The sequence below is a fragment of the Dermacentor andersoni genome, chromosome 2 (genome assembly GCF_023375885.2).
Source record: "Dermacentor andersoni chromosome 2, qqDerAnde1_hic_scaffold, whole genome shotgun sequence".
NCBI classification, from domain to species: domain Eukaryota; kingdom Metazoa; phylum Arthropoda; class Arachnida; order Ixodida; family Ixodidae; genus Dermacentor; species Dermacentor andersoni.
The window spans coordinates 164077619-164092236 of record NC_092815.1 but is presented as its reverse complement, the minus strand read 5'-3'; the positions used below and the strand labels follow the sequence as shown (position 1 = coordinate 164092236).

At 45.9% G+C, this 14618-nt stretch overlaps 1 protein-coding gene across 1 annotated transcript in view; it reads left to right on the top strand.

Annotated features, from left to right (window-relative positions):
• Positions 1-4021: 4021 nt before the first annotated feature.
• LOC126540508 ((3R)-3-hydroxyacyl-CoA dehydrogenase-like) overlaps positions 4022-14618 on the top strand; it is a 43600-nt gene continuing 33003 nt past the window's right edge. Inside the window, exon 1 of the mRNA XM_050187321.3 lies at positions 4022-4637. Coding sequence (XP_050043278.1) covers positions 4475-4637 — 163 coding nt within the window. The 5' untranslated portion in view covers positions 4022-4474. The remainder of the gene's footprint in view (positions 4638-14618) is intronic.

The window sequence follows — 14618 nt, the reverse complement described above, 5'->3', positions numbered from 1 at the left end:
AGCTAGTGCCCACGCGCCTCGCGCATGCGCACATGATACAGCACAGATCATACGCGTCGAAGCGCGGCGCCAGCACAAATATATATTTTTTATTTTACGCACTGCAACTCTAAGAGAGTTATCAGAGGCGTGGGGTGCAAAATCAAGGGTACCACACACACACACCAAAACGGGGTGCACAAATCAAAGGTACAATGCAAAGAACGAGTATAAGGAGCATGTTGAGAAAGAAAAAAAATGGTATCAATAGATACATATATGCATATAAACACAGCGAATCATATATGGGTTTAGGAATCACGTGCATCGCCCAGTGATTGCCTTTATAAAATTATGAAATGTCAATTTTCGTATATTATGGGGAAGTTGGTTCCCCAATTCAATGGATCGGGGAAAAAGACTATACTTGAATTTGTCAGTGCGGGCGTACATGGGTACATATCTACTAATTTACGCACGCTAAGAAATAGCGTTTTCCAACATGGCGGCAGCCATGGCGACCATAGAGTTTCTCGCTATAACACCTAGAGGGTAATCTGGCACCACCGTCTATCGGAGTTTCTTAAGGGGGCACCGTGCCGTCATGGGAATGACGGTATATGTGTCTGCGAGGCTCGTGTTGGCTGGTGTTGTAAGAGGCTTCGTCTAAAACGTGGATATGGCTACGCAAATAACGCGTTCTCAAAGTAAAATCTTCATAAAATGTTTTCATTCACGCATATTACATCTTTACTCACCCACGATGCATGACCAAGCGAAGAAAAGCAAGAACAGACGACCAACTGTTTCAAAGCGAGCACGAACCTTGTCGTCTGTCCTCCAACTTTAGCGGCCCGCTGAAACTTTTTACGTAACATGTAGTCGTACACACAATAACAAGTTCTCATAGTTAAACAAAACATGTGTACGCGTAATAATAAAGCTAAAACAGATTTTCACGTGCTGTTTTAGTAGAAAATGAATCATTGCGACAGACGGAACGGTACTTGCCAAGCGCGTCTTCAAGGTGTCCTGTATCTACGAGAACGATGCCAATCCGAATCCATAACATACCGGCATTCCCATGCATACCACAGTGCAGCAGCGCCAGATTTCCCTCTAGGTAATGTAGTGAGAAACTCTATGATGGCGACAGCTTCGGTCTGAATTCTCGTGATGGCTACGTTATTACTCGCATTGGTCACAAGTAATTATTGAAATGAGCTTTCTCTTTTTTCTTTACTCACCTAAAAGATTAGTTACGAGCTCATAGCAGGTCCAGTTTCGCATAATGTTTTGCGACTCCGGCGCTTGTAGGCCTAATGAGACGCGTCCACAAAGCAAGAAAAGGCTGATTGCAAACGGATTGTCTCGGCTTGGGCAAGTTTATCGTGAAGCACCAGACGGCACGCGGCCTCCTAACGTCTTCCTTGTGCTTGAGTTCCCGTATACATAGGTTGACCTATAGGTTAAACCATGTCTTGAAAGGCCGCACATCGAAACGTCCCACAAATGTGCTTGAGTTTAAAGCGCGTAAGGCGATGAACGCTATCTTGAACTATCTTGGCCAGACAAATGCTGGTGCTCTCGCTGTGGAAAAGGCGAATCACCGATTGCGATTGCAAATTAGTGAATAGCTGTACGAAGTTAGGATGGTAGTTTTAGTGACCGTATAAACTTGTAAGCATTCGCTTACGAATTAACAATGATAGAATGTGTAAGCGTGACTGAACGAGGTCGTAGGAAGAAACAGAAACACAGACAGCACTACCTTTATGTGTCTTCTTTCTACGTCCTTGTTCAGTCGCGCTTACGCATTCTATTGTGGACTCAAACCAACTAGCCCCCGAACATGTTTTAACTAAGTTAACAAGGACGGTGTCACGCGCGCACAGGTAAACATGAACACATCTCGCTCCACGAGCGCGTAATCTTGCTGTCAAAATGCCGGAGTGAGGAATCGCGGCAGCAGCAAGCGAATTGACTTCGAACATTTCTCGCTTCAGCGCGAACGAAACCTCGAAAGTACAGCGCACACGATTCTACTGGCACTACGCGCACTGTGCAAACATCAAAGATCAATTTAAAGGTGCAGGCCCGCGCGGTCGCGCAATTTGGCCACGTCGCAGATCGCTTTCAAGACACACGAGCGCAGGCAACGCGTCCCTGCGGCGTCCGCCATTCGCGTGCCTAATGCCATAGTAGACGCGGCGGTTGTCTCCGCTCTGTACGGAGTCGTACTTTTTCTTTCTTTATGACAGGGTGGCGGGCGAAGAGGACATCGAGGCACCCTAACAGTGGCCGAAACCTCAAGATGACGGAGACGCCGAAAGCAGAAATGCGCCTGGAGTGTCCTACACGCGCGCCAGCAAACGTGCGTGCTGTTTGGCCTTCAAGACCAAGCGACAGGTACGCGTGCTGCCACGGGAAAGCTCGCACCCACGCGTCTCAGGCACGTGCAGATGGTCTGTCACAGATCGTGCTCGCCGAGCCTCGATGCGAGCATAGATATTTTCTCCATACAAGCATTGATGTTTTAGCTGCCTCAGAAAAATACCAAATGTAATCAACCAAGACGAAAGAAGCTAGCCAAGATGCGCGCTCGTCCACATCTTGTAGGTTCAAACTTCCGTTCCTCGCAAGGCGCGGCAGGCGCAAGGCATGGGGTCGTGAGCTGTCACGCACCGGAATGCGTATCTGTCGTTTGACCTTTTTAGGCGCCCACCGAGCTTCAGCGTTCGCGTCCTACCCGAGCAAAGGAGCGCAGTGGATCAAAGAGTGAGCACCGAGTGCAGTGGGAGATGAAAAAAAGTGGCGAGAGAGAAAAGAACATGAGCAGGAAAACGGAGAAGGAGGGTGCGGCGAAAGCATGAGGCGGAAAGCGGAAGAGGAGGGTATGGCGAAAGCATCATAGGAAAAGCGTAGTGCCACAAAAACGTAGTGTCTGCGGTGCCGACTGCTACGAGATGGCGCCGCAGTAGCGCGCTGTTGTTGGTTCACCAATGCCTTCTTTATCTTTCTTCGGTCCCTGCTTTTCTCCGGGTAACAAATGTTACACCTTATCCCTTGACGCGCGACGCGCCTGCATGTGTCGAAGGTTTCTGAAGTGTTATCGATAGTTGTATCTGTTGGCTGTTGTCCCCAAAGCTTTTTGTAATCCAATTGTAGAAGCTATACGAATTGTGGAGTAGTATCTGGAAGCCACGCGAGCACCAGCGATTACACCGGAACCTTTAACGAGTCATGTCTAAAATCCTACGTGCTTGACCCACCAATCAGATTTTTGACAAACGCCGACTCTGTTACTTGTCTCTATCAAATGTTTTCACTCAGTATATCGCGAAATCAAAATAAGTGTAGAGCTGCACTCAAATTTAACATTACGGAGTATCGTAATCATCGGAGAATCCTTAGGACTACGTAACGCTACTTTTAAAAAGAAAGAACGTGAGTTTACATTTAACAGTATAAAATCATTCCTGTAAAATTTTACCGTGGTACATGTGAGCACTGACAGGAATTTATTTGCTTCATTTGATGAAGCAAATCTTTTATTTCCTTTTGCACTAATGTATAATAAATCATTACCGGCGGACTTGGATTTTAAAACTGCTATAGACCAACTTAAACTGGTGAAAGAATAGGTAATTAGTTGGCTTTTGATGATTATTCAACTGAACAATGTCAGTGTGCAATAATCGCTTCTCTTGCAACAGCCAACCTCCAAAAGGGGAACAGATATCGCTACAAATAGAATAAAGAAGGAACGCAATAAGCGTGGGACAGCGCTTGTTATGTTTCTTTGGTGTTGTGGTGTTCAGCCACGAGGAAGAACAGCAGCCTATTTCATAATGGGCGGACGACGCAGCGGACCCATTCGTGGCTATTTGCGGAGTCGCCGCCTCGGGTCGTTATTAAACAGCGCCGCTCTCAGAGAGAGAGAGAGCACGCGGTGGGATTCCTTTCCGTTCAAGCACGTCCCTCGGCTCACCATTTCGTTCTCGCCGCTTAGCCATTGTTCTCGGCTGTTAAAAAAGGCGCAACATGACGCGATAGAAAGAAAACGACGGCCGATCGTAAGTTGCTTCACGGAAGCCGTACCTCTGCCCAACGCCAAGGTCATGCAAAGAAACTGGTTTTTCTCGACTCAGCTGTTCTCCGGGCTTCTGTTGCTCAACAACCCGAATGAACGCCGCAGCCGGACTGCGGCTTCGAGGGAAAGGGTCGTGCAGTGATTGTACAGGGGAGGGCACGGAAATGAGGGACTGCGCGACATGGAAAAAAAAAAATAAAACAAAAGGCCACTACTGCCCTTCACGCGTGAGCCCAGACAAGCTTCAATCGCCCACAACGAAGGAAGGTTTCTTATCGCAGTGATACGGAGCGGTGCGGCGGCTGGGAACGCACTGACGAGAAGGGAGATGGCCAGGCGAGGCCTGTCACTTCGCGGTCGCTACAGTTGAAGCGGGCGCAGTCTGGAGACGAGCACGCGCAGATGTCGGCCGACAAAGAATTCTCGGGACGTCTTGCAGTCGTCACCGGAGGAGGCAGTGGCATCGGCGAAGCCATCTGCCATGTGCTGGCCGAGAGAGGTGCCCGTGTCATCGTAGCCGACATCAACGTAGAAGCTGCGCAAAGGGTCGCGAAGTCACTGCCGGGTTCGTATTACCGCACCTGTGCGTTGAGTTGTTCTAATGCATGTGGAGGAACTTACCTACGGATAAAAGCTACGAGCAAAAGGCACGCGGTACGTTGTCGTGTGGCGAGTTGTGGTGATGCAAAGAGAGCGTTAGATAGCGCCGAGAGACGAAGCATGCGTAATCGCGCGTGATTTGGCCTCTCCGCAAAATGTGCTCGTGGCGTTGCATTTGTTGCCATGCTGGGATGGCAGGATAACGGAGTTGTCAACTGCGCGCGATCAACTTATTACTTTCTCACGCGGCTCTGGTAGGAGCCTACTGATGCAGAACACACGACAATGACTTGTACAACAGCTTTCTCATATTACTAAAATAAGAAAGACATTTAAAAATTGAGACTATAGTTTAAGAAGCTTTATATCAATAATAAGGGCTAAACATCAGAATTTGTGCTATATTGTCATTACAATAACATTATTTACCGCGATTTTATTATCTTCCATTAGGCCGAAGTGTCCTGCAACTACACATCTTTATTCAGCCAGTCCTTAACGAATAACCTTTGCTAGATCATCTTCGCCTTGAAGGAGTAATGAGAAATGGGTATCCAAACTATGCAGCCAAATTCAAAGCAATACCTGTCACGGCACACGTTTAGGGTCCGTATTTCTCAAAACTGGTGGTCGTAAAGAAAGTGTTTAGTGAAAGGCTGATCACCTTTGGTAAAATTATTTTAAAAGCAGAATACACGCTTACTTCTTTGACGATTAGTGCTTTTAAGTCGCCTGCTTAAAGGTGATGTTCTAAATTAGGCAACGCCACTGCGCTTATAGTAAAGTTGTTACTGGCTGTGATCAGCCTCTTTAGTGCGCGATATAAGTAGATTGCTATACCATGTCTTTCTTATACAAGCAAAAATCCATGGCTTGTGGAATGGCCCTTGAAAAGAGCAGAAAGCTACGTACGGCGTCGTGAGAATCGCAAAATTTATAGACCAGAACACGCTAGCCTCGCACCCAGGCTAATCGAACGCATACTCTCGCACCCGGATTGCCCGGTCGACCAGCGCCATTTTGTTCTGGGCTGCCAAAGCGTGTTCGCCGGCGACCAGCAGACATGGCTAGCGCTAGCTCTAGGACTCCAAAGTGCGGAAATGTGCCCGTTCACGCGAATCCAAAGTACAAGAAGTCATCTGGGCATCGTTGCGTCGTGTTTGGATGCCAAAATAACCAGCGGAAAAGGAGCAGGTTGCTTAGCGCTGTTTGCGAAGAGCACAATACACGTAGGGAATCGTGCCGGTGCGGTGTTTTCAGCCTGCACCGATTTCCAACCGCAACGAAGAATGACAAGCTGCGCCACCGGTGGATAGCTGCAGTGAATAGGAAGAACTACCAACCCAGTGAAAATGCACGAGTGAGTATTCGATCTGTGTATATTTTGGTGCCACGTTCAACTTTGCGCCCTACGAACGTAATGTGTAACACGCAGGTTTGCTCCGAGCACTTTCTGGACAAGCCCACAGAGCAGAATCCCGCGCCGGTGCTTCGCCTTGGCTATAACAAGAAGGCAAGCCTTTTCGTGTTTTCATTCAGGCAGAGCTCCCGACGGTTAAGCGGAACAGTTGAGTTTGCGGTTAGCGATACTTGCAGCTGCTGCACGGCATGACCATTAAGCGTGAACGACAAGTTGTAAACGATAGTATGTTGCCCTGCTGGTGAGCGTAATTGCTAATGAAAGTAAAACGAAGTCTGCTCGTCACGTAGCATGCGTCGACAAAAACGTAAACGACTGCTCGTCGCCGAAGGCGTTCTTGCAGCGCGCCTGCAGTCTTTACGAGCTGGTGTTGCAGGTGTCATTCGTAACGAATTCATTTGAGCATCCTGAGCTCTAAACTGCGTGCGGGCTGTTATGCAGGGCAAAGCGCAAAATTTTTCCGTTCATAAGGCGAGGAAAATAAGGTGCTTAATTATTGTTGTATTTTGTAACAAAATTTTTCTCGTTCTCACCAGTTTCTTTTACTGTTTTCTAAGGGAGCGCTAACAATCCGATATGGCCTCGCACAAGCGAAACAGGTCTGATACCAGGTAGCTGCAGTTGGTGGGGCTAATTTTTTGGAATGCAGGTGCGGTTGTTGTCTTGTACCAAAGGCTTCCCTGATGATGCAGCTTTAAGTAGGGATGGTAATTTTATGTGCCCTGTCATGGTTTGTGCAACTGTACAAAACCTGCATCCGTCAGGCTCGCCCTGTTATATGGGCTTTGACTGCACATGTAGTTGAACATTAAAACTACTGTAGTTCCTCATTTTCCAATGAGTGCAGGTTTAGCATCACATGCTGCTTGTTCGAGTACTGTAGGCTTGTGTTCTTAATGTTGTACTCTTAAGGGGTTGCACGATACAATTGGCCTGGTGCATTTTCTATTTCATTTTGAGAGGACTTTATGTCTTCGCAACAGTGATGGCATGGGAAAGAACTACAGCCCTTCTTACTATAACATATATATTGTTTTCAATTTGCAGGTGGTGAAGGGCAGGCATCTGCTAATCAGGCAGTCAAACGACCTCGCCAGTTGGTTGCCAAACGCGGCCAAAGCAGTAGTGACCATGACAAACAAGACCAAACTGAAAGTGCAGAGGACAATGTTCTGCGTGCTTTAATAAAATGTGGCACCAACACAGTGCTGCAAAATCCTTCACAGGTTACGTGCTTACGTGGTTACCCGATGTATTCGCTTCTGCAGTCTGCACATCACTCAGTGTGGCCATTGCGGACTTGCATGAGGTCTTGAAGTTTGATTGAATCGAGACAGCGAAAATGACTGGCTAGAAAAAACGCGAAACATGCCTTCCGCCCAGCTAAAAAGCCCAAGTTTCGCTGTCGTGCCGGGTCGCATCTCCCGGCGTGGCAGCCCAGGCCTGCTACTTCGCGGCGCTTGGGATAGATGGCGCGACCGGCGCTCATCAATATGGCGGCGCGCTTTGAATTCACGGTGTTCTGGTGTATAGACTTCGCAGAACCCTTATGATACGGTGTATTAGGCTCCATTGAAAGTCCTCTTAAGGTACGCTGCACATGTGAAGTGTATGTTTTCGGGCCGCATCATTCTGGTATTCCTTTTTTTTTTCTTCCTTCCGCCTTTCCATATCGCATCCGTCGTACAGGACAACAAATTGGGCGTCATCCTTAGCCTTGTTACCATTATTTCAAAGCGTAAGCATTTCTATTCCTACCCAACGAAGAAACCCGTCGGTCCGTCCTTCCCGTAAGACGAATCGCTATAAATAAATTAATGTATAAAAATTAGTAAGTTCGAAAGGAAAAACGTTGGCGGTGATGAGTGTTGAACCTACGGCTCCATGCTTAGAAGATGAGTATCTTTCCCCCAATTCCAAGAACCCACGCTTGCAGAAGGTGAATATATCACACCCATAGGAATCTTTTGAACGGGCGGTACAAAACAAACGTGAAAGGACAATTTCTCTGAAGACTTTCTTGACAGTTTTGTTGATGGTAGAATAAAAGCCTTCTCTAGAATAACATGTAGAGCCGAGTTAAAGCATTTCATACACTAGGGAAATTTCAATTTTACTAACATTTAGTGCCAAACACGCCACATCCGCGATGAATTTCGGTGGTCGCGTGATGCGCCTTCCGTTGGGGCTCTCCTTCACCGACAGAAACGCCACGTATTTACGAGGGCTAATGCGCTCGCTTCGCGTCGCGCTACCCATAGAGATAAACAGTCAATGCGTTGATCAGGTGTTAGAGAGCGACAAGGGCTTACAAAAGTCGGAGTAATTCTGATGAGAATAGTGAGGACCAATAAGCGTTCATAAGGGTCGCATCAAGTACGATATTGTTGATAAGAACAGATAAGGATTTGATCTATTTCGGTGAGGTTGATAACGACAGATAAGATAGCGACCGAGAAGGTTGAAATGGGCTCCTGCTGGTCGGATCATGTTTGGGAAGATCTATAATAACACCGGGCTGCGTGGAGATTAGTGGCACAATGTTTACGCATACTTAGGCGGCTCCAGTGGAATTTCTGCCCCAATACTTTTTTCACAGAAAAGCTGGTAGCGGGACCAGAATCTCTTTGAAGACCTTATATGCCTGCTTTCCAGCTGTCCTAGTCCAAGTAAACTATCTAGTTGATGGAAGTTCTGAAGAAGTTGGGAGCATAATAGCAAGGATATGCTGGTTCCTAATGAATAGCATGGAATAAATAGGGCGGGATGCAAATCGCAATGTTTTTTCTTTACTACATCGAGTCGTTATATGTACCAGATTTTAAGTTTTGCAATGTTTCTTGAGATCCAAATGCAGCGGCGCCCATATGTTTAGTCAGTACTTTATAGGTGATGTGCGTCGAACGTTTCAGGCATATACAGATTATTAAGGAGGCTTGGGAAATTGACTAAATTGTCTTTACCATTGGCTTTTCAGGCGCATAGTACGTTATGCGCCGCATATACTCTATTTGCCCGATGTCCTTGCAGAACGAAGCGTTACTCCGATATTCAATTTGAATTCGCAGAGAGGCATGATATATTTTAAGCAAGAGCAAAGTACAAATATGAAGTACAAATTACAGACATGGTGGACAATTCTGCAGGCGTCGAACAGTAATAGCAACATGTTTTGCGATGCGCATGGAAGGTTCACTGGTTTTAGAGAGTTCCTCTAGAAACCTAAGTGGCATCTGGTGAGCAGGAAAACATTGAAGAGTGTCAAATAGTTACGGAGTTCACACAAATGCAAAAAGCACACGAAAGCGTTGATAGTTCTCGGAAACGCTTCCATGTGTCATCGTGCAACTAAATGTGGCTCCGAGTTCAGTGGCAATAGAAATGGGGAACATGCTCTAAGTGAAGAACGGCGAAAGTTTCAAGTTTGTGCATGAGTTACTGGGGCACTATAACGTAAAGCTATTTCAATATCTTGTTCCAATGCCCTGACCTCAAATTTACGCAACCCCCAACGCAAGCATCGGGCAGTGTCTCGTAGCGTAATTTCATCAGGCCAATGAAACACTCACCACGTTTATCATAGGTTACCTCTATTTGCTTTCTAAGTGAACAGCACTGTCTTGTTTTACAGGCTTTTCTCGTGTAATTGGCTGACCAGAGGCGAACTGAAATGAATTTTTGAATTTTACATGCCGAAACCACAATTTGCTTATGAGGACTCAGGATTAATTCTTACCTTCAGGGGATCTTTAACGTGCCGCCAACGCACTGGAAATCGGCGTTTTTGGTATCCGTCCTATTGAAATGCGGCCGTCGCGGCTGGGATTTGATCCTGTGATCGCGTGCATAGCATCGCAACACCATAACCGCCAAGTCAACGCGGCGAGTGACCCGAGGCGATGAGCACGGATAAGGGCAGATGGTTTCGGTGAAGCCGTGCTGACGCAGTGAACCTAGATAACCGGATCATGAGGGCGGTTCGGTGTTGGCGATTGGCCCGCTTCCGCTGTCTTAGCCTTGCGGTGTCTGGTAGGGAATTGAACGGCGTTTAATGGAATGGTAAGCGTGCAGCTAAAGTGGATCCTTCACGAAGAAAATTTGGCGCTACGATGTCGTGTACTATCAGCGTCAAATGAAAGTTGAACAGCGGAGCACGTGGACCAAGCATAAGTGAAGATATAGTGCGCGCCATCCAGTCATCACCATTGACAGGCGCGCACATTCGGTTTGGCCGCACTGCACGATCCCCCTCTAGTGAGATAATGTCGCTTCTGTTCTGGTTCTTACATGAAAGGGAGAAAATGAAAAATAAATTGAAGCTAGAATATTGCAGTTTACGGCGAGTCTTATCGCACAGATCGCTGAAACAACAAGCGCTGTCGGCGCGAACAGCGGTGTGCGTTGTGCAGTTTGCACCGTCATCGCAAGGTAGATTCGCCCGCGCTGTTTGCAGCTTGCGCGCCACATTCGTTCTTTCGGTCGGCAAACTTGCGCTGCGTGGTATCGCTGGCAGCCGCGACGGCGGCCGGCTTGCCGAGCGCGTTTTGCCGTTTGACATGGTTTCACTCCCAAACCTGCAGCGCTTCGCTTTTACCACAGCGTCGCAGCGTTATCGGCGTCTAGACGCAATTCAAATATTGAATCTGACTGGTTATGATCACGAGCATTAAAATAAACTCGCGTGTAAGGTTGCCGAGACAGCGATGCCATGCGCATTATAAGTCTGCCTGGAAACAAAGGTGCGCCGAAGTGAGTATGGGCCCAAATTATCATACACTCTTAGAAACATTTACGCCCTTTGGGGTTTATCTTGTCCCACAACAATAATCATCTGTCTTGCCCGCGTTTCCTTCCTTTGACGCTGCGAGCCCGGTACTTCCCAGTCACGAACGGCATGCGGGTTATCAGTGTGACGCAGCATTCTCGACAGGAAAGTAGCGAGCGCCGAGTTTTCAGGAAAGGAAACGCAAGCCAGCCAGATGACTATTATTGTTGTGGGACAAATATACACCCCAAAGGGTGCAACCGTTTTAGGAGTGTAATTAGAAAGTAAATGAAGGAAATACCAACGAGAAATAAAAATATGTTTATTGCAGGCGATTGCAGGAATCTGCAAAAGATAAGCATCGTGCTTCTTAAACTTCGACGAGACCTTGCCGAGGTGAAGGTACGATGGTTTCAGCGAGCAAATTTGAACGCTATTTCATGTTTAGTACTTAGTAAAGTCACCTCCAGCGGCCACAACGGCTTCCATTCTTCGAGGAAGACTGTCGAAGAGATGGGTCGCAAAGTCCTTTACCCGTAGGCGCTCCCACTCCTCTTGTACACTGTTAGCAAAAATGATCCGAGATGGGAGTAAATGGCTTGTCCTCTAGCGCATTCCCTGATGGGAGGTAAATATACTCCGGGTAGGCGGAGTAAAAGATTTACTCCGCTGCTGAACGGAGGTTGTGGAGGTACTTATGGGAGTATATGTTTACCTCCATCGCGGAGGTTGTGGAGGTACTTATGGGAGTATATGTTTACTTCCATCGCGGAGCTTCTGCGGGCAACTATGGGAGTATATGTTTACCTCCATCGCGGAGGTTGTGGAGGTACTTATGGGAGTATATGTTTACTTCCATCGCGGAGCTTCTGCGGGCAACTATGGGAGTATATGTTTACCTCCATCGCGGAGGTTGTGGAGGTACTTATGGGAGTATATGTTTACTTCCATCGCGGAGCTTCTGCGGGCAACTATGGGAGTATATGTTTACCTCCATCGCGGAGCTTTTGTAGGGAACTATGGGAGTATATGTTTACCTCCATCAAAGAGCTTTCGCAGGGAACTATGGGAGCACGTGTTTACCTCCATCGCGGAGCTTTTGCAGGGAACTATGGGAGTATATGTTTACCTCCATCAAGGAGCTTATGCAGGGAATTATGGGAGCATGTGTTTACATCCATCACGGAGCTTTTGCAGGAAGCTATGGGAATACTTTTTTACATTCGAGGGAGGCTTTTCAAAGTACCATAGTATTTCTTTACAATGATCATGGAGGTTTTACAGGAACATATGAGAGTATCTGTTCACATGACTCGGCTAGTATGCCAATTTAAGAATTTTCAATATTGAGTTTCCACACTGAGAAATACACAATATATTGGTTTGCAAGCTAGAAGATGCAAACAAAAGTAAGCAAAGTAGTGCTTTGTAGAAAATAAATTTATTGCATAAGCAGAGGCAAGGAAGAAATGGACGACGCAAGCACAATCTCTTAACTGGTTTTTGATTCTTTCTTGCCCATGTGTTATCTGCACAAACCAAACAGTAAGAATAGAAAGCAACTCATCCAGCTGCAGGTTTAAGCACAGACCTTATGAAGTACATAAAAAATACATGGAAATCAGCCACAAGTGCCTGAACAAGGTGCAATAGTTATTGTAGAAATAACGTAGCTATAACAGTGCATTCTCTGACAAATCTAGACTGTGGTACTACAAAAGGTAAAGAGGACATCATTTCTCATTAATATTGACATGTGCAAGAGTTAAAGCAGCAAAAAGTTGAGAAGACGCCAAAACACTTATTGCACTTCAAAATTAAATGATTAGGAAAATGAAAGTTCTGGTAGGCACTAACAGAGCCATTTTTACTGTGACAAGCTGGCAGAGTGGACTAAATAAAGCAGAGTTCAGCTTTGCTTTTTTCCCCCATATTACCGAAAGGCAAACATAGTGGCTAAGAGAGAGTCGTAAGGGATGGTAAAATGTTCATTGTATTGTACCCCGATTTTAAGAGCGGGTGAAAGTGCATGCTTTTAATAGCAGCACCACCTCACAATTCCTTGCGCAGACTGACTCTAGGAACTTTGAAGCTGGTGGATCATGCCCTTAGCTCCAAACATACGTCATGCTTAAATTTCTTAACACAATAACATTGAAAGAAAAAGCAGTCTCAAGGAAAGCAACAAAAGTGGCAGAATAATGACAAGTGGGCTTCTGATGGCCATCATCCAAACTTCCTTACTGATATTCCACCTGGACAATGCTGCTGGTGCAAGAAGGCTTACAGAGCCTTAGAACCACCATGGGCTCACTTCTGACGATTAAAGGCAAAAAACAGGCAGTGCTGAAGACCGCATCATAAAAGAACATGTGGCCTAGTTGAGATGACAACTTTTGGAAGCTTCATTCCGTAACATCTTGGGAAGGATAAAAAGTTAAAAAAAAAATCTTTTAGAGAAGTGTGCCAATCTGAACTTAACATTACAGCGCAAACACCTAAGACGAACCACAAAAAGACACGACACACACTGGCGCTTTTTGTGGTTCGTCTTAGGTGTCTGCGCTGTAACGTTAAGTTCAGAATTATGTACCAACTAGGCCCAAATGAAGTTTTACTGTGCCAATCTGACAACACTGTTATAAGAGATTTCTCACACCCTTCAGAGGAATAAGGGATCTGATTGCTGGCTCACAGCCTTGCTTGCACACAGCAAGTGCTGCTGCGCTCGAGCATGGTCAAGGCTGGTTGTATTAGTGATAGCCTGCATGCAGGCTAGCAGCAGCTTGGCATCTGCTTTTATGGCAGCAGCCGTACAAGGTCCTTGCCGACTTTTAACACAAAGCCAGTATAATAAAATGCGAGAAACAAAAATTATGAATTACTTATTCAGAAACCGTGAAAATAAGCTATGTATTCAAAGAAGGTATATGCAGGCAACTTTTATTTTATAATTGTTGATAATTATGTCTCAAAACAAGTTCAAGGCTCCGAACCAGCGTTGCATTTACATTTAATGTGGCTGCATCCACATTGTAACTTTTCTTAACAGCATCACTTAAGATGTTGGATGCCTCAATGGCACTGCATATATTGCACATAATTAAAAAAAGAATATAGACTGTAACCATTGTGAAACACCTTGTAACAGTGTCGCTGTAAGACAATGACACTGCAGATATTACACATAACTAATAAGTAAATAAAAGGTACATATAAGCAACGAAATAAAAAGTGCACTAGTAGCAGAGAAGGGAGGCATGTTAAACATCACATTAAAATGGCATAAGGCATTTGAACATAATGCTGAGAACACTTGTGGCTTACGATAATCAAGTGAAGCATGCAGAAAAGTGTTAGCCATGTTAGCCAATTCCATGGCCTTCAAGACCTACAATGCCATAAACTAGTGTCTCAAGGTGTACACTCCTGGCCATTTGTGCAACTGAAGTCAACGAAGTATGCTTCCATTCAAGCTAGGGTACCATCTCTTTTCCGGTTTGCACTGCACTCTTTTCATATGTTGAATACATACCTTGGCCACCTTGGCAAGGAACAGTACCAACAGATGAGATAAAACAAAAGACAAACACAGTGCTGACTGACAAGTGGATACGTTTGCTGCCATGCTTTCCCTTTTCACACTGTCACGAGTCACCGGCAGAGCATGTGCGATAATGTGGAGCAGACGACATTGGTCAGTGAAATGGAGAATGGATACATGAGGTGAGGAAGCATGTGAAGTGTCAGAGAAAAATTGA